Raw genomic sequence first — 20,962 nt, 5'->3', positions numbered from 1 at the left:
ATTTCGATTACTTGTGCAGCCCTAGTCAAAACCAGGCAGGCAGATGAAAACAAGCAAATTTATACATAAAAGGGGTCAAGCTGACAGGAGAGTCACTATATGGTAGGGAAAACAAAGCAGACATCAGAATGTGTGGCTGCCGTTGTAACAAAAGATTAAGAAAAGCCGAATGTGGGCAGCAAGTTTTTGCTCTGGGTTGTATCATTGTCATCTTGTGATTGTCACTTTTACATTCATATGTAAAACTTCATGTACTTAAGTTGTGCACAGGTTGAAGAACAATGTCATAAGAACAAAATTTTACAATGTAGTTTCAGTCGTCATACTGCAGTTAATATAGTAAGGCCTTCCATTTTTATGTAACACATTTAGTATCAGATAACAAGATTAGGACTTAGGCTATGCTAACATCAGCATGCTATCATGTTCGTAATGACAATGCTAACTTGCTGATGTTTAGCAAGTGTAATGTTTACCATGTTCAACATCTTAGTTTTGCATGTTAGTGTGCTAATTAGCATTTACATTTATCATTAGCATTTGCTAATTAGCCCTAAACACAAATTATTGTCATTTATTTAGTTATGACATTTATTATTATGGCATTAGGCACTAGATGAAAAGTCAGAGGATCATAACGTAATTACAATTCACCCGAGGGAAACATGAAATGAACCACATATTATATATATTTATATATTTCAGTCTGGACCAAAGTGGTCGACCCACTGACTGACACTGCCATCCCTAGAGCTACACTGCTAGTGTAGCTAACAATAGCAGGCGTAAACTGAGGAGGAAAAGGCAGAAAGTCATTTTAGCTTGTGTGTGTGCAGCTAGCACTTAAGTTAACTTAGCTACCTTAGCTTCCTTTGTAATCTCTAAACCACCACCACATTAAGTGATGAAACTTCTGTGCACCAGGAAATAAGTAGTTTGCCTACATAAATGTTGAGGTATTCAGCTGGAACTAAGTCTCTGTAATAATTCAATATATCATCAATTGGTATTCTTCTGGAAATTTGCTTCCAGTGTTTGCATCATTTATGCTGTGAGTATGCATGTGTACATACACTCAAAAGTAAATATGTTGGAGAGCTTTAGTTATCTATATCTTAGCAGACAGATGCTTTGCATGCTTTGGTGCTTGTAAAATTTACTAACACTCTAATCTACTAACACCCAGTTTCATCTGACAAAATCAGTAGTTACTTGCTATTGGAATTTAAACCATCCAAATACTATGCAGAGTGTTAAAACTGTGGTCTGACAGGCCATTACACAACACACATTACTCACAAGTAGCTAAACATGAAGAAAAAGTCAATTTGGAATTTAAAAACTTGAGCAGTTTACATTTAAATTAGTTTTCAGGTAGGGTCTAAGAACTCTTTCCACTTTAGATGTAATGTTATGAGTGATTAAAACAAATTATAACTTTTTTAATATCTTAAAAGTATAACACAAAAGTAGATTAAATTAACCAAAATGAAATTTCATATACTGTATTTCATTTTAACTAATAAAACCTTGTGACTGCCTTTTTCTAGTCTTTCTGTAGTTTAAGTTGCTCCGGTGCAATAAATCAGCAATGTCAATAGGGGCGATAGAGAGCAAAAAAGTGTGTGTATTCAGATTATGTACACACACGTGTAGATAGACATTTATTCTCAGTTTGGCACTTTTCTGAGGACCTCTCTGAAACTTTGAGAGAAACACTTAAACAGCCTCTGGAGGCCATTACAGTGAAAATAAAGTGAGGACCGGCCTAAATGTCCTCACTTTGCAAAATGGTCCTCACTCCAAAGGTTAATAACTCTAGGTGGTCCTCACAAAGATAGCTGTACAAACACACACACACACACACACACACACACACACACACACACACACACACACACACACACACTGTGCAATTCCGGAGGCGTTTAGTAAAAACTAAAATGGTGGGGGAAGCGATGGGACAGAGGAGGAGTGAAAGGTAAAATAGAGGACAAAAGGAGGGGAGGAAAGGAGGAGGAGAGGGTGAAACAGGGAAGGAGATGTAAGAAAAGAAGGTGTAGAGGGGAAATATTGAGGGAAGAAGGTGTCAAGTTATTGTGTAAATACACAAAGAAACACTTGTGCATGTGTGTTGCAGCCAGTTTCTCCCTTGCTACTGTGCACCATTAAAATTCCTCGGTAGTACTACTGTCTCTCTCTTTCGATTAAAGAAATACTTTTGGGAAATAAACTCATTCGTTTTCTGGCGGAGAGTTAGATGAGAAGATCAATACCACTCTTCTATCTGTCCGTTATGAAGCCGCAGCCAGTTAGCTTAGCTTAGCACGGAGACTGGAAACAAGGGGAAACAGCTAGCCTGGCTCTGTCTAAAGGTAATAAAATCTGCCTACCAGCACCTCTAAAGCTCACTAATTAACACTTTTTTTTTCTAATTAGTTTGAGCCGTAGAAAACTGAGGTGTAAAAACGATACCTTGCAGTGTTGCACTTACGGGGGCTCTGAGCAGTAACTTCCTGGATTCTCCGCTGGTTGCCAGGCAACGCCCGGACACACCAACATTCCATTCCAATGCAGTCGACACAATCAGTCAACAGACTATTAGCAAGGTAGCTAGCTTGGAGAGTTTTTTGTCCCTTTTCAATAACTCTTTATTGAATGAAATGATGTTCAGTTCCAAGAACAAAATGCCAGGGGGGAGTAAACTAGGAGGTTTACGCTAGGAGATCTGTTGTGGCTGACTAGCTCTAGCATGTTAGCGGTTAGCTCACAGCTACAATAGCTTACCAGCTAGCCTTGCGAGTAGTCACTACTTCACCATGCTTCTAGAGCCACATATTTTGCGAAGATGGTGAAATGTAACTAGGTATGTTTTCTCAAGTACTGTGTTTAAGTACAAATTTGAGATCCTGTACTTTATTTAAGTATTTCCATTTCAAGCTACTTTATACTTCAACTTCACTACATCTCAGAGGGAAATATTGTACTTTTTACTCTGCTACATTTATTTGACAGTTGTAGTTACTAATTGGATTCAGATTAGATTCAACTTTGTCATTGCACAGTTTCTTTTCAGATCAAGACTTAGATCAAAAAATATATGATAGGCTTTTAAAATACAATGCATTGATATATATTTAGTCTTTTTGGCTTGTGCCTCTTGCCACGTTTCAGATGTCTGAGTTGTTAGCAGTTAAAGTGATTTCGCCTTTAAACTTAAATAATTGCTTAAGGCCGAAAGAGGTAAAAGTATTCAATATATCAGAAAAAAAGCAAAGATTAGAGAAAAGTCCCAAAAATGAAAACAGATTTGTGTATCAGAGCGTTGTTTTGTCTTCTTTCCTCTCCCATTAATCATCTCACAATCCCTCAGATTTATCCACTGACCTTTTGGAGGGCCCGACCCCTAGGTTGGGAACCACTGGACTAAACTAGCTAACTGTATATAAAGTAGTTAAAACTAGCTCCACCTTTAATTCAATTTAGCTGATAATACTTCTGTTTTACTTAAGTAGGATTTTAAATGCAGGACTTTCACTTGTAATGGAGTATTTCTACATTGTTGTATTGGTACTTTTACTTCTTCCACCGCTGCCATTTTCTGATGTGACCGGACCTTAACTGTTTCTCTCTCTGTTTAATCCGTCCTCCCCCATCTCTGTTGATCCCTCTTTTCTTCACCTGTTTATCTCCCACATTTTGTCTACCCCTCCCCGTCTGTCTGTCTGTCTGTCTGTCTGTCTGTCTGTCTGTCTCCCTAAATCTGGGACATTTTGATGGGTGATTTATATTTAATCCTCAAGACAGTTCTTAGACAGCACAGGATGTGTTTGTTTCTGTGTGTGTGTCCGCTGAAGCGCTGCCAATGGCAAACGTCATTGGAATATTCACAGCTGTCGTCTGCTTTGTCACACACACACACACACACACACACACACACACACACACACACACACACACACATTGATTAATCAAACTTTTGAAAAACACTGCACTGACGTACGTGTGTGTGTGTGTGTGTGTGTGTGTGTGTAGCTGACCTGTCTGCAGGATTTCTTCGGGGATGACGATGTGTTCATGGCGTGTGGGCCGGAGAAGTTTCGCTACGCTCAGGACGACTTTGTGCTCACACACACCAGCAAAACACCGGCTTTTGTTAACGGTGAGACACACACACGCGCACACATTTTAATGTCTTTTATTTACTGAATTTGTCATGTTTCCTCTAATTTCTTACACTCGATGGATGCAGTACTTTTTGAACTTCTATCTCTGTAACTTTAAGATGTCTGTGTTGTTTTGTTTCTGATATGAAGATAGAGCATGGGGTGTGGCACTCGGACACTGGCTATGGCAACTCCCACCCTTGGATTCATTATCCAATAGATTTAAAATGCTGTTCAACTTATTATCCAGTGACAGTTGTACATCTGTTCTAGGTTGACGTATATACGTCTTTGCCTTATGTCTTTTTGCCTCTGATGAAGACACAGTTAGTGCACAATTAAAGGCTGCAAGTCAATCAGTCCCTTTTTTCCTTTGGAAATAACTTTATTTATGTTTTCTTTTTTCCAAAGATCTTTTTATTGGAGAAGAAATAACATGTCAGTACAGTCAGTACAAGGGTAGGATAAGAGTTGGATAAAGAATAGGGGGGAAGATGAACACCAAAGTTAAAACAAAAAACAGGATCAAATAAAAACAAACAGAAAATAGATACCCTAATCCCGCCCACCATTGTATGGTGTTTATGCACCTCATATTACACATATCATCCAAAGATCCAAATGAATGTGATCAAAACAGAAAAGAAAAACAGATGATAATTATTAAATAGATACATACTTAGTGAGGAGCATAATTTTAATAAAATACGATGATTGACCCAGATAAAGTGGGCTGAAGCCAACTCTGTTTAAAATAAGCAGAAAATAAATTGTCGTCACAGCGCAGCTATGCAGCAACATAAACACACTCTTACATATCAGATGCCGTAGCGTAATGTTAAAACAATGAATTAGTACAGTAACAAAGAAAACACAAGAAAGACTAGCTGTCAAAGTAGGTACATGGTCCTTCATGCCAGAAAGAAAAGTATCACCAGTGAAAGATCAACATTAAGGACGTACAGCACAGTAATGAATCTACAAGAGTAAAAGTAAAAAGAGTAAAATACGTAACCGTTAGCCCAACAGTAATTACACAGTTACTTACTTAGAATGTTGTTTTAGCTACACGTTATTAGCCTCAAACTGCTAGCATAATGGCTAGTTTGGTTAGTAAAGTGATTGCAGAAAAGCTAAATTAACAAACAAACAATCACCAAACAGCCGTAATAAAAAGAGCAGCTGCAGATTAAAGTGAAGACAAAAGTTACTGGCTCGTTATTAAAGTTATTTGTTTGGTCACAGATCTGACAAAATGGTGGACGTAACAATGTCAGTTAAACTGCCATGGAAGTCTGTCAGTAGCGGTTGCTATAGCGACAGAATGTTTAACTGAAACCACCTGCTGGTGGCAGAATAATACTAGATGATATATACTGTTAGTCTTGTGCTACTGTTTTTGCCTTTAAACCACTAAATCATAGTGCCATTTCTGATAAGAATAAATGTGACGTAATTGTCATATCTCTCTCTCTCTGTCTCTCTCTCTCTCTCTGTCTGTCTCTCTGTCTCTCTCAATTTCAATTCAATATGCTTTATTGGCATGAGTGTAACAAAGACAAAGTGTCAAGTAATAATGAGATTTAATGAAAAACAATTCATGAAATCAGGAAAATTTGCTTTGTGTGTTTGTGACAGACTGTGGAAGTGTGTGTTGATGTTGTTAGTGAGTGTCTCTCTCTCTCTCTCTCTCTCTCCAGAGTGCAGAGCCAAGGTATCTCGCTCTCCCGCCCCTCCGAAAACTACAACCGCCAAGACTCCTAGCAGCTCCAGCTTCTCCTCCTCCAAGACTCCACCCAGAGGCCAGTCCAGAACAAAGTCTCCCGGCCCAGGTGTGAACCAATGGGAAACCACCCTAAAAAAAAACCTGATAATCAATAAGAGAAACGGTCGTTCTTATTTCCATTAAAGACAATGATGATTTATATTACAGTCGTATAGCTTTTACCTGCCATGCCTTGCTCAAGGGCATTGCTGAAGATCCTGTTGGCTGTTTTGGCGTCAGACCCTTCAGAAACAGGATACTCTTCGTCACCCCCAAATATACTCCGATTAAACGTAGTGTGGTCTTTGTTATTTACATTTTAGACATTTACCAGATACCCAACTGAGTCGGGCCAATTACGGCTGATTGCCGGCTCGTTTATGTTCCAGCTCTGGAAAACCAAATATGAGTCGGATCAGGTCTGTATACTTTTTTTAGCCTGTATTTGTTTACACTTTAGCAAATTGGCACCATTAAAAGTATGCCGAATTAGCCTTTAGCAGCTCCTGTTTGCAGTGCACCCATGGGTGTACAGACAGTTATCACCGGATTACTTTGGTGCTGAAGAAAACATGATGATTCTCAGGCAAGTTATAAGGAGCGTCTTTTTTTCCCTATGATTTCTGAGCAGATATATGGACGTTTATTCACGATGGACTTTAGAGGTAATGATATCCCCGGTAAGTGTAAGTCTGTGTGTTCAGATTTGACTTATGGCTCAGAGAAGGAGTGCGATTTTTGCAGCAATCGCGTGCTAAGGGTTTTTAAAGTACCTTAATTCTAGATGCCGCCTTTCTCTTGTGTGCAGCCAACGAGGCCTCAGGATCGCAGTCAGCTGGGAAGTCGTCCAGGTCCAGCCCCTCCCCCACCAGCCCCGGGACACGACGCAGCCTCAAGGTCAGATTGATTGATCGATCAAAAACTTTTCAGAAATGACCTGATAACCAGGGCTGTAGTGGTAAAATAAAGGTCTGTCTCAAAAACCAGTCTCGCATCAAACACAATTCAAATGAAACAAACACAATTTTTCTGGTTTTTATTATATAACAAAAGTGACTGATGTGGAATTAACTCAAAGCCAAATCTCAAATATTAAGTAAACAGCTTGACTTGTAGATGAAAAATAAGCGTTGTTTTTTAACTGATCATAATAGAAATTAGAATAAGAAATACTTTTGTAAGCAGCCCATTAACAGCGTAAGAAAACAAACATTTCAATGTAGTTGCTGTCTCGTGTTACTCCCTGCTTTAACAGATCCGTCAATCGTTTGCAAACTTGATTTCTTCTCTTTAAATCTTAAAAATCGAAACTCATTCTTTTCTCTTTCCATATTTGTCTGTTTCCACTTTTTCATCCTGCGTTTGTCCCTCACTTCGGTCTCCTCTCTTTCTAAATCTTTAATATGTTTCTGTCTAGATCTCTCCTCGACATGCTTCCTCCACAGATGTAAACGGAGAGGCCGAGCAGCCAGATGACACTACTGTCGAAGGTGTGTGTGTGTGTGTGTGTGCTGTTTACAATTAATAGTCTATGTGTGTATCAAGGCCTGAAATCAATGGGAAACAAAATACAATGACCCTGAATTTGATTGTCAGAAATGTTTTGAAAGCCAGCGTTAAAGGTTAGGATCAAAGAAGCTCAGAAATAAATTGATCAGGATCTTAAACTACAAGATATTCTAAACCTATGTATTTAAAGTTTAGGCTCGGTTTAGAAAGGCCTCATCCCAAGCAAAGACTAAAAAAGCTTTGAGTTAAAACATCTAACAGAGCGGACATTTACAGAAAGGTTTGACTTGATAAAAGAGCTGCGTCATGCAACGTTTTAAAAATATCTTTATGACACGGTGTTGTGCCTAAAAACCCACAACCTTCAAAACTTTCAAGTCGCTGTCTGATTATCCAACTGAATTTTTAAAAACAGCATCTCAAAAAGCTTAAAAGCCTCGAGCCTCTGGCATCCCGACTGCTGGAAAATCAACACACTGACTAAAGACTGAAATCCTCATAAGCAGAAAAAGACTCAAAAGTGTGAAAAGATGACAGAAAACCTTTTGAGTTTCTGGGTTCAAGAGTGAATTTTAAATCTTAATGAAAGCTGTCAAACTTACGGCGCTGGTCGGTTATGTCGAGGTCATGGACTCAAACTTGAGTAAATCAGTAAAATATAGAAGTCAACACCCAGACTAAAGACTAAAAAAATCTCCCTCCTCCTCCTCACAGTGAACGGTAATCGCTCCGTTTCTTCCTCCATCATCAACGAGAAGTACCAAGTGGGTAAAGTGATCGGAGATGGAAACTTCGCCGTGGTGAAAGAGTGCGTGGAGAGGTAAGGAGCATCAAAACATACAATTTAAATAATGGATTCTTTTTTAACACTTCATGTATTTATTTATACGATTTCAACAAAACAGTATTATCAGTACAGATATATATAGAGTATAGGTGTAACACTATTCAAACATTTCAGTGACAGAGCAAAGGTCAAAGGTTCAGCTTTATTGACAGGACAGGATTGCACAATGAAATGCAGTTGTAGCCCCCTCCACACTACTCCCACAGAAAATGTCTAAAAAAAAAATATTAAAATATTTAATTAGAATAAAATAATAAAATAGGCATTAAAAAGCACATCAGATCTGTATGGTTTCCTACCAAAATAAAACACATTTTTGACTTCAGTAGCAAGTCATTATTTGGGTTATTTTAAAAACGAAAGCGATTAATCTATTAAGTGATTAGTCGATCAACAGAAAATGAATATAATCGGTTAAGTCATTAATCCATTTGCTGGTTCCAGTTTCTCAACTGTGAGGATTTTCTCTGTTTTATATCATCGTGAACTGGATATTTTTTGTATTGGGAGTGTTGATCGGCCAAAACAAAACATTTGAAGATGTCACATCACATACAATTTTCTGACATATTAACTAAATGGTTAATTTAAAAAAAAAAAATTGATAGATTAATTAATAACAGTTACAATAGTTGCAGCTCTAGTTTGATGCACCTCTGTACAAGTTTCTGCTGTGTTTTGATCGACAGGTCGACGGGACAGGAGTACGCTCTGAAGATCATTGACAAAGCTCGCTGCTGTGGGAAGGTGACACTGATTTATAGAGTTCATACTATTACTGTATTATTCTAACAATAATAACTAAAGGATAAATCAGAACAAAGATTGCATTCAACGATTTTAAGACAGAGCAGAGGCAAAGATCCACCTGATGGTCACATCTGCAGAGTGTTTCACACAAACCTCAAGGATGATTATCCCACTTATACCAAGAGTTGAACTAAACAGTTTTAACCACACACAAATGAGCATTTATCCATATCATGAATAATAATGACAGTAACGCGCTTCCAGTCAGAGCTACAGAGTGTTTTACATCAAGTGGCAGCGCCAACAAAAACACACACAAGAAGTACGATTAACAGTAGTTTCATAATGTCATCAAGTTTATTGCCTTTTCCGATATTACATGTGTGAAAAAAACATAGGTTATATGTAAATATTCAAATTATTATCATGGTTTGTATAATGAAAAAAACAATTACGGAAATAGCATATTTATTTATTTATGCTGCATCAGTTGCAAACGTTAGCTCAAACGGGTCCCACAGATATAATCACAACTCTGCTTCAGTTCTGAAGTTGTTCACAGTTTAAAGCTCCGTCGATCTTTCAAACATTGCACCGATATTCAGAAAGAACGGGGAGAAATTAAATCAAGTGCAAGAGCGCATCATGTGTAGTTCAGGGGGGCTGGGAGATTGCAGAATTACCAGCAAATACACAGAGCAGGTTGCCTTGGTGATGTTGTTGTGGAGCACTCTACGGTTAACTGTAATGTCTTTTGTTGTGGTTGCATTTGTCTGACGGTTGCCACAGACACAAAGGGAATTTCCGAAAGGATAATAAACGAAAGTAACTAACTAAACACCTGTGAACCTCGCTGATAAATGGTGGCAATTTTGTGCAAAACACCGGTAAAATATTTCTGACTGCACCTTTTAAGTTCTTCAGAGTTTGGTTTTCACGGTTTTGAGAGTTGTTTTAGGTTTCTGTAAGTTTATATAAATATGTATTTGCCTTCAGGATGTAATATTCTGTGTGTGTGTGTGTGTGTGAGAACAGGAGCATCTGATAGAAAATGAAGTGGCGGTGCTGCGAAGGGTTCGACATCCCAGCATCATCCAGTTAATCGAGGTGGATGAAACGCCCAGTCAGCTGTTCCTGGTGATGGAGCTCGTCAAGGTGCCTCCTCTTCTTCCTTTTTGTGTTTCTTCCAGTCGTCGCAGCTAAGAATATGAAGAAATATTTAAAGCATGTGAGGAATTACTATTTTCATTCCTCTGCCTCCTTCAGGGTGGCGACCTGTTTGACGCCATCACCTCCTCCACAAAGTACAGCGAGCGTGACGCCAGCGCCATGGTGTTCAACCTGGCCGGAGCCATCAAGTACCTGCACCGAATGAACATCGTCCACCGAGACATCAAACCAGAGAACCTGCTGGTACAAAACACACACAACACACACACACAGATACCAGCCAAAACAGAAGAAATATAAAAGCACCTCAGTTGGGAGTTGGGCTTTTATTTTGGCAAGTTCCTGTATTTGAAAAACAGTTCAAACAAACTATAGTACACAAATGAAGCACGTATGTATATCCCATGTTAACTGTTGGATGGGTGAAAATGTATATTAGAATTTTTTGAAAGTGTTAACTAAATTCTGTGTGTAATTACACAGAAATAAGACAAAACACATTTAAAAATCATATAAAACATCCAATTAAAAATAGGTTTAATAAATGGAATTTAATGTGAAGTCAGGGTTCATGAATATATGAGCAGAGCCAATAAACACATTTTATTTCCTTTTTTCCCCCTGGATACTTTGGAGTATCGGAAAGGACTTGTTGTAGATGAATGGATACCAGCTATAACTGTTAAAAATACATTAAAGGAAAAGTTCAACATTTTGGGAAATACTTTAACTCACTTTCTGGCAGAGAGTTAGATGAGAAGACTGATATCTACAGCCAGCAGCCGGTTAGCTTAGCTTAGCATAAAGACTGGAAACAGGGGGAAACAGCTAGCCGGGCTCTGTCCTAAGGTAACAAAAGTCACCTACCAGCACCTTTAAAGCTCTCTATCCCGTTTGTTTAATCCGTACAAACTGAGGTGGAAAAACAACAATTTGTCATTTTACGAGGTTACATGTTGGACTATTTCTTGGCTCTGTTGCCAGGCAACCAGCAGAGACTCCAGGAAGTTGCTGCTCCAAGCCGAGAAGTAGTCCCGCACGTAACCCCCCCCCCCGTTTAATCGCCATCTTCTCATCTAACTCTCCACCAGAAAGTGAATAAGCGTATTTCCCTAAAATGTTTTTTCTTTTATTAAGTATAAATATACTCTGTATAATTTGTTTCAACCACACTTTGGAGTATTTGGAAATACTCCACAACTTGGTGAAGGCAGTATTAATGTACAATAAATAAGTAAAATAATCATAGAGTGGTAATTGTTTCTTAATTCTTGTATTAGCTGCGGTTGATGAGGCATGAGTTTACTATCATATTAATTAGATTTTTTAAATTATTTTAAAAACAAGGTGCTGTTTAAGAAGTACAGTAAATCTACTCTTTGGTGTTGTTTACCTGCTACAGTCTGGGTGTGTACTGTGTGTATTTTGGGAGGATTTGAAGTGTTTGTTTCTGTGTACGGCAGGTGTGTGAGTATCCAGATGGCACTAAGTCACTGAAGCTGGGTGACTTTGGTTTGGCGACGGTGGTGGAGGGGCCGCTGTACACTGTGTGCGGCACGCCGACGTATGTTGCCCCGGAGATCATCGCTGAGACCGGGTGAGAGAGAATAAGAGCTGAAAATCAGTTTCTGGGTAGAAAAGTTTAACTGACACTTATAAAACAAAACTGGTGTGTGTGTGTGTGTAGCTATGGTCTGAAGGTGGATATCTGGGCGGCAGGAGTGATCACCTACATCCTGCTGTGTGGATTCCCTCCATTTAGAAGGTCAGTGTTTACAAAGTTTTCCAATTATCAATATTCATCTAGTGCTGAATTGTCAATTAATTAATTTATTTTACTAATATACTGTCTTATTTTGTATTATATTAAATATGATCTGTTTTTTATGCTATTAACTGATAAATATGTAGTCATTTTGGTCCAGTTAATTAACATTTCCCTCCTCTTCCTCTCCTCAGTGAGAATAATATCCAGGAGGAGTTGTTTGATCAGATCCTCAGAGGGAAGCTGGAGTTTCCGTCTCCAGACTGGGACACCGTCAGCCTGCCAGCCAAGGTACCGCTCACTCATACTGACAGTAAATATGTCCGTCACATGGAGCGTTCACATGCTGGGTGGGAAAGTCAGACATCACGGGCTCAAAAACATATATATACAATTTAATGAAGTTTATTTAAACAAACAAAGCTGTTGGTTCGTCTGGTTAACGACAAACTTTTGGTAATAAAGGCAGAGTTTGAGTACTGAGTTGTTTCCACAGAATTAAAAACTAAAAGTTGTCACGTTGTGGTTAGATTGTTTTGCTTATTTAGTGAAATCATAATTTTGTTGATAAATATGTTTTTTAGAATTAATTTTTCTACAGAAACACATTGAACTTTGTGACACATTGTTGATTACTAAAGTCAAAAGATCTCTAAGCCCACTAAGTTTTTACAAAATTAAAAATGCATGATTTTAAGTTTTTTCAACAACTTTAACATCAGAAACTAAATGCCATTTATGTGAAATTCCCTCCAGGTGTCTTTTAGCAAAAGATTCAATAGAAGATGAATTCAGACAGTTTACATGTCACATGACCTGTTCCCCAGATGCTGATTAGTCAGATGCTGCAGGTGAACGTTGACACTCGTTTCACTGCCGAGGAGGTCTTGTCACACCCCTGGGTGACTGTAAGAGCACAAACACACACAAACATGTGAACACACACATACTGAGTACAAAGGAGGAACCGAGTTTTATCACTCTGGTTTTCGGAAATCACTTTGTTACTGAAAGCAACTATGTTCTGTGGTTACTCATCATGAAAAAACACATTTGTGTTCCTCATTTCAAAACCTAACTGGACAAAACAGCTTGAGTTCCTTTTGTCAGTAACTATTTTAAAACATAAGACTGCTTTGTCTCTTTTTGCAACTTCCTGGAAACTTCCGCATAAAAAAAAACCTCATAAAACAGTGCAAACATTTAAAAACAAGCACATTGAATTACAAGTTAATGGCAAAAAAAGTAATCTGAGTACTCACTCTGTGTGTTTGTTTAGGATGAGGCTCCCGTAGACTCCAACACTGTGAGCAGCACTGAAGACCAGACCAGTGGAGACGCACTGGAACCGGAGCAGGAATCCCCAATTCTGGAAACCAAACAAGTTCCCTCACCTCTGGTCTAAAACACGCCCCCTTTCACTGAATGGAAACCAAACATAACACGGCTTGTTTGATCTACCCAAAGGTTTCCCCGCCTCTGGTCTGAGTGGTTTTGAGTTCCCTCAAATCTGGTTTAGAACTTTAGTCCTGTTTTTTCCAGTGAAAAGTAAATGAGTTTCAGAACACCTCCCTGTTTCTTCTACTGGAAACTAAACCAGTTCCCTCACTTTTGGTCTAGAACACATCCCCATTCATCTACTGACAACTGAGCAAGTTCCCTCAAATCTGGTCTAGAGTCCATCCTGTTTCATCCACTGGAAACCAAACAAGTTCCCACATCACTGGTCTAGAAAACGCCCCTTTTCTCAGCTGGATACAGAACAAATTCCCTCACCTGTGGACAAAAACTCGTCCTGTTTTTTCCACTTGATTTACTGGAAACCAAACAAGTTCCCTTGCCTCTAGTCTAGAATGGTTTTGTTGCTTCTACTCGACACCAAATGAATTTCCCTCTCAATGGTCTTTTAAAGACTTTCTATCTGGAAACTGAACAGGATTCCTCACCTCACTTTAGTCTAGGACACATGCCGTTTCCTCCACTGGAAACAAATCAAGTTCTCCATTGTTATTTCCAATTTATCTCCTGGAAACTGTCCTCGCCTCTGGTCTAGACCAGCATTTAATCTACTGAAGACTTTCACAAGTCCCGTCTCTGCTGCTGTACTGGAAAGTATTTACATTCTCTTTGATGAGCTCCATTAAACGTCTATTATTATTGGAAGTCATATTGGTCTATAAGAGAGGTCCAGTTTTGTTTTGGCTAGACACTAATGAAGTCACCTCACTGCTGCTTGAAGGACACACACCATATCAACACTGGGACACCATTAAGGTGCTGTTGGACATATCCTGTTTAATCACCCAGTGTCTCATGGGACTGGACCCATTTCCTGAAAATGGCCCTTACCTCTGGTCTGAATGACACTTAACTCAGAGGCTCTGAAAATGGCCTCAAACCATATTCATAGGGAAATAAACAACTGATTCATTAACAAACGTTCCCTCTGGTTTAGGGATTATTTTCTCTGTAGTCCCCGCCACTTGGCGACCAGGATGTCTTCCATTTATTCTGGGGAAACGTCCCATTTCTCCTGCCTTTTACCCTCCAGCTCTCTTTCTGCTGACCTGAAGGACGTTTCTCATATCTTCTACTTAAGGCCCACCACTCCAAGGAGATATTTGAGTACTGTGCCTGTTTACGCTGCTGATGAATTCCTCTTAATATCCTAAATCTCAGCCCTCTTTTCCATAGGTTCTACTCCTCAGACCCCAGCACTTGTCTTTAGCTGTATAGATAGATAGATCAGGCTCATTGTTTCTGGTTTTTGGAAAGGAGCAGATTGGTTTTAAGGAAACGTTTTTGACATTTTGGGAACTATGCCTTCTTGCCAAGAGTTGGTTGAGAAAATCTATACCATTCTCATGTCTGTACATAAAGCATGGAGCTGGAGTCGGGAGGCAATTAGCCTAGCTTAGCCTAAAGGAAAGGGGGAAACAGCTAGCCTGGCTATGTCCAAAGTTCAAAAATCCACCTACCAGCATCTCTAAAGCTCACAAATTAACACGTTATATTTCCTTTGTTTCATATATACACAAAAAGACAAATTATGCTCTTGTTCGCCAAGAAATAGTTCCACCATGTAACTCCTCATAAAACCACAAAATGTTGTTTTTACAACAATTTTGCGTAAGTCAGCTTTAGAGGTGTTGGTAGGCATATTTTTGAACTTTGGAGAGAGTCAGGCAAGCTGTTTCCCCGTTTCCAGTCTATATGCTAAGCTAGGCTAATCGCCTCCTGGCTCCGATCGTCTAACTAACTCGCGGCAAGAAAGTGAATACGAGTTTTCCAAAACGTTGAGCCATACTGTTAAAAACGTATTTTCATCCAAATTTTCTGTTCCCACACAAATATTATTTTTGAAAGCCAATTTCCACTTGGATTTCAGTAGTATTGATTATTTCAAAGCCTTTAACTTTAAAAAAAATATTCATAATAAGTGAAAAGTTACTTGATTTGTTTTTGGGGGAAAAAACACAAAAAACCCCTCAAAACAATAAGCCTCATCTACACAGACTCAGTGTCCTCTTCCACTCCACTGAAGGACACTTCCTATCACCCAACTCCCGTCCTTCACCTATTTCCCAGGCTTCGTACTGTAACTCAGATTAACTGAGTGACTTCCAAACCTCACAATTTCAAAAACCGTTTCAACAACCTTTCGAGGTTTCTACCTGCAGTATGACTGAGGTAAAGGGTTCCAGTTCAAACCCCGAGCTCCCTGCCTCTCCTCCCGCCTGCAGCTAACGGAGGATAAAATATGTTGTAGATACTGTAAATATCACTCTCTGTTGGTGTATGTCTGTGTGAGTCAGTTGTGAAGTAGGGAAACAGTAGCAGTTTGAAAAAATAAATAAATACTACAATGAAAAGAAACAATCTCATCATAGACATGATGTGTCAGCACCCCGAAAAAACCTTGTTTTTCTTAAAGAGCCAAAGTTTAGAATTTAAAAAAATATTTTCCTCTCCGATATTGAAACATTTTGACATTTTAAAATGTACAGTGGTGTAATTTAACTAAGTACATTTACTCAGATACTGTACTTAAGTATCAGTACTTACTTGCGTAGTCCCATTTCACGACACTTTGTACGCCACTACATTTATCTGACAGCTTTAATTACTTTACAAATTAGGTTTTTACATACAAAACATATGAAGAAATATGATACAAATCAAATATATATAATATGATTAAATTACCAAACAGAATATACAATTTGAGCTTAAACGATTAGTTGAGTAATCAATTAGTTGATTATCAAAAAATGTATCAGGAACTGTTTTGATAGCTGATTAATCGTTTAAGTCATTTCTCATGTAAACGTTTCAGCCCAGTTGGATAATCTGGATAATTGTGACGGCATTTCTCACTTTTATCTTACATTTTACAAACCAAACAATAAATAGATGAATCAAGAAAATACCCAGCAGATTAATCCATAATGAAAATAATTAGCAGTTGGATAATGTTAGCTCCTGCTTAAACATTAATGCATGAGTAATAATATATAACAGTATATCATTAAATATACTATATAAACGCACAAGGGACATTTTTCTGCATTGAGTACTTTTGATACTTTAAATACATTTTCCTGCTTATACTTACATACTTTTACTCAATTAACAATTTCAATGCAAAACCTTTACTTGTAAAGTATTTTTAAAGTGCGGTATTAGTACTTTTACTTAAGTAAAGGGTCTGAATACTTCCTCCACCACTGAAAATGTATTTTCAATAGTTAGCTCCTTATTCAAATACAAAATAGGCTTCAAGATTTAAGATTCAAGGTTTCTGAGGGATGCTGACGAACTGTAATGAAAGAGTTCTTACCTTTTTAAAGTCGACTTCCTGATACATCTGGTAGCAAATGTTGCCTAGCAACACGGGACTGGACAGTGATGGATCTCTTTCCTTACATGCGCATGTGTCTGAGAGATGTGACATAGTGGGTCATCTATCAATCGTATCGCTCCATCCACACATCCATCATGTTGTCTGTTGATGTTACTGGTTATAAGAATCATTGAGGATGAAGGAAAGGTGTGTGTGTGTGTGTGTGTGTGTGTGTGTAAATAAGTGTGCGAGGGTATTTGATTTCCACAGCGTAATGTTTTAATTCAAATTGTGGAAATGGGGAAAATATGAGGTTCAGTATGTGTGTTGTGTGTGTGCGTGTCTGCATTAAGGGAAGGGGGGTCACTTTTTTTAAAGACTTGAAAAGTGTCAGTCGTCATCTGGATAAATGCGTTGACCTGATGCAGTGTTATGACCTTACCATGACCTTTGAACTTAGCACGACCTTTCCATGGCCTTGTCCTTTGGCCGGAGCCACTGATTAAGAGTTTGGCTTGGATGCATGTTGCAGACTTTGAGCGGACGACTGTGGGAATGCATTCTGTCGCTTAAAGCCACGAACACATTAGAAAACTTAAAAAAACCCCAAACAACCAATAGTCTCAGGAGATTCAGTATCACAGACGTTCACAAATTACAGTTGTCTCGGTCAAATTTACATTGCTAACCAGCTCAAACGGCAGCATCACCATCAGATTCAAGTTGTAAAGATCAAACATTTTTGTGTAATTACGAGGCTCTGACTTGGTTTAAGGCTTGGTAGGCGTTCAGACTGAAAACGTAGGGGGCTGCGTGTTGTTTTAAGGTAATGGTAGGTGAGACAATGAAATATGATCCAGGAAGTTCAGTTGCAATAACTGATGTTTATAATACTCATTTATATTTTCACGACAGCAGTTATTTGACCTTTCGTTTCAACAATCGCGAGGTAACGTGCGCGGCCAACGCAGCGCCTTACTGCATGTTGTCGAGCGGGGTTCTGCTTTTTTTGCCGGACGACCCTGTGTTGTGTTGCCGGATCCGCGGTATCTTATTTATTGGACCAGTGCAGACTCTCCACTAGGGGTGTAACGATACGTTTTGCTCATCCTTTGGTACGCAGAGTGATATTTTTAACAAAATTAGATATTAAAACAAATTCCTACTCACACTTAAGCGATACATGGGGTCAAGATTTACAATTTATTAGTTTATACAACTAATTTCAGTGACAAAATCATTCTAAAAACAGTCTCCGAAAGCATTAGTTGTCCACAGAACCCAACTTAAAAATTTAACTTAACCCCTCCATATTTCTGGTTATGAAGATCAATGTCAACATTTTGAGGCAGCAGGCAACACTTACAGAGGCTGAATTGATCAAATTTAGCTGCCAGTGTAAATATTTACGATGTATTGTTACACCCCAAAAGTACTGTAAATGTGTCATCATGGTTAAAATCTGTATTTTTTTATAATGTATTGAAAAGTTACCCACTTCTAGATGACATTAGGAAACGAATCATCATAAAGTCGTCTCTGTGCTAACACTAATTATTATAATAACACTAATTAGCATCGACACTAATGATTCAGTTCCTCGCAGTTGAATTACCGTTTGCAACAAAAGTCAAACTCTTTTAATCAGTGGCTCTGCCTTTGACCTTTGACCTTCTATGCCTGCTCTGAACCCAGTAGTCTTAATTCTTTTCTCTTTGCTTTAAACCAAACCAAAAGGAGCCTTCTGTTGATGCTGTTAGCGATGCAGCTACACCTGGGTCAACGAGCGTTTGAAATCTTTTCCGTTTCTATGACTCTTTTTGTTGATGTGTGACGGCACCTGTGACTTTTGACTGCTCTCTTGCCACCTGACACTAATGAACAGTTTACTTTTAGAAGTGAGACGAGAGGGTAAAGAAAAGCATTCTTACTATCGGTGGTAATGTTAAAGAGCCATATTGGTGGTTTTACACGTTTTAGCTCATTGTGTAAACTTAACATTACTGCAGACTGTTTTTCCTAAAAGTTTTTAGCCTGGCTTTCGACATTTGCAAAAACTTGGTTGAATCCATCACTACAAGTCAATCACAACTTCACTTTTTTTTTGTTAAAGTTATGTGATTGCTGTGTGGTACTGCAGTTGCAAGAAACTCTTTTGTTCTTTTTGTTGCACGCAGGGGTGTGACAGTTTACAAACAAACTGTAGAGTCAGAAAATGAATTGAACCGAGCAGTAAACAACTGAATGAGTTTCCTTGAATGTAGCTTGCATCCACTGAAAGTTTAGAAATCCTGCTGTTGCATAATCGTGCCGCTGAAACAAAAAGGCTTCTACTGTAAACATTGTGCAATTTTTTTGCTTCCTTCTCGTCAGCGTTTCTAGTCGTTCTCTCCCACTGCGTTGTGATGCGTTCACTTTCCAGAAAAAAGACTGCATGTCGGTGACTTACTAGAAAAAAACGTTCCTCTTATCGCCCAGGTTCTTAGTGCTATTTTGGGAACTCAGAATTTACCATCTGACCCCGTCTCTCTTCTATATAAACTCTAACTATATTATATCAAGTTAATGTGTTCAGGTATGAACAAAAGTCTACTGAAAAATACAGTTTCATTCCTTCAAACTGTGACTTCACTGGGACTCGCAGCTTTAATTCCCAGGCGGGTGGAGCTAAGTAAGCACTTCAGAGACAGTCCATCTGGTTCCACTGTAGCGAGCTAAGACTCGAAGTAATTTCAGAGCGATATGACCCAGGGTGGCTGTAGTTATTAGGCCCTTAATGTGTGTTTTTATCAAATGCAGAGTGTGTGTGTGTGTGTGTGTGATCATTTCACATCATGCCTCATTTTAGACAGGAACTGATTTTTGTTTTTTGTTTTTTTTAAATTGAGCTGCAGTAGACAAATTAGGATTTTGAACCAAACTGGGCTGGTTTTCCTAAAAGGAATCTCTGAGTCTGAGGTTGATTTTTGTTCCGTTCAATCAGCTCAAACTTATTTAAAGCTTGAGGATTCGTGCTGAATCATTTCACAATAGTTATACTGTATACCTTCTCAGTACAAAGATTCTCAAATGTTTTCATTTTGAAGACAATCCGTTTTCTGGAATGACTAGACTGAATCTTGAACCTTGAACCTGGTAGCTAAAAAACAGAAAAAAGCCTTTTGTCGTTTCCTGCCTAAAAAGGTGTTATTTCTTTACAGCACATTAGCTCAAACTTTCTCAGAGTTGTTCCTGTTAAATGAAGCAAAGATGCACTTTAAGTATTTTAAAATCTAAATTAAAACTCAGCTGTTTGATGAGTGTTTCTTACTGCAAGATGCTTTTAGGAAAACTAGCCCCGGGTTGAAGTGGAAGGAGATGTGAGAACTTTTGAGGACATGTTGTAGACATGTCTTAACGCTAACAATGATCTGTAATGTGATGTGTTAATATGAAACATGTATGTTTGATGGGATCAGGGTGCAGGCATTCGGCGAAAAGAGAAACTCTGATTTGTATCGAGAAAAGCTGCATTCAACTGTGAAAATAAAAACTGATGCAGTGGCATCATGTTAACGTGCTGTGTCTTTGTTACTGCCTTGCTATGTTGACAAATTGTATCGACTCTACGTGACTTTTATAAAAAGGGATTTTTAAAAAAAAAAAACGTATCTGTAACTATTAAAAACTGACATTTACATCAGAAGCAGCACAGCGGTCCACAAATGCCGCTGGGACAAAGGTAATACCGGTATTTAAACCTTTTTCTACATGAATTACAGAGGTGGAAAGTAACCAAGTCGATTTACTCAAGCACCATTTTGAGGTTATTGTACTTTATAAGAGTATTTCTCTTTTTGGAGATGTTCTACTTTTCCTCCACCACAGATCTGATGTAAATATTCCACTTCTTACTCCATTACATTTATCTGACGGCTGGAGTTTCGGATTTTACAATTCGCATGAGATACAGTGAGATCATTAAGTGTTGCCGATATCATCTTACTTTCTTTCCTCCTACTGATCTGAAAGCATGAAAAACCTTAAAATGGGAGATACAAGGTTTCCACCCGACAACAACAAACATTTTCTTCACAATGAGTACACTATATGGCCAAAAGTATGTGGACAACCCCCGACAAGGTTTGGTCTGGGATCGTTTTTCACG

General features: G+C 38.5%; 2 protein-coding genes across 3 annotated transcripts in view; one reads left to right on the top strand and one right to left on the bottom strand.

Moving 5' to 3' along the window:
* LOC122870116 (serine/threonine-protein kinase DCLK2-like) overlaps positions 1-14,411 on the top strand; it is a 36,961-nt gene extending 22,550 nt beyond the window's left edge. Inside the window, exons 4-16 of one of the 2 annotated variants that reach the window (XM_044183914.1) lie at positions 4,036-4,162; positions 5,867-5,998; positions 6,740-6,828; positions 7,349-7,421; positions 8,155-8,260; positions 8,977-9,034; positions 10,073-10,192; positions 10,304-10,450; positions 11,671-11,804; positions 11,895-11,972; positions 12,167-12,263; positions 12,800-12,874; positions 13,252-14,411. In XM_044183914.1, coding sequence (XP_044039849.1) covers positions 4,036-4,162; positions 5,867-5,998; positions 6,740-6,828; positions 7,349-7,421; positions 8,155-8,260; positions 8,977-9,034; positions 10,073-10,192; positions 10,304-10,450; positions 11,671-11,804; positions 11,895-11,972; positions 12,167-12,263; positions 12,800-12,874; positions 13,252-13,377 — 1,362 coding nt within the window. In that variant the 3' untranslated portion in view covers positions 13,378-14,411. Of the gene's footprint in view, positions 1-4,035; positions 4,163-5,866; positions 5,999-6,739; positions 6,829-7,348; positions 7,422-8,154; positions 8,261-8,976; positions 9,035-10,072; positions 10,193-10,303; positions 10,451-11,670; positions 11,805-11,894; positions 11,973-12,166; positions 12,264-12,799; positions 12,881-13,251 lie in introns of both variants that reach the window. The other variant, XM_044183913.1, reaches the window with a different exon arrangement.
* The window catches only part of LOC122870258 (low affinity immunoglobulin gamma Fc region receptor III-like), a 1,099,642-nt gene that overhangs the window by 761,455 nt on the left and 317,225 nt on the right, over positions 1-20,962 (bottom strand). The gene's annotated exons all lie outside the window — the stretch shown is intronic.

The sequence above is a fragment of the Siniperca chuatsi genome, linkage group LG22 (assembly GCF_020085105.1).
Source record: "Siniperca chuatsi isolate FFG_IHB_CAS linkage group LG22, ASM2008510v1, whole genome shotgun sequence".
NCBI classification, from domain to species: domain Eukaryota; kingdom Metazoa; phylum Chordata; class Actinopteri; order Centrarchiformes; family Sinipercidae; genus Siniperca; species Siniperca chuatsi.
The sequence above is the reverse complement of the archived record's forward strand: the minus strand, read 5'-3'. Positions and strand labels throughout refer to the sequence as shown.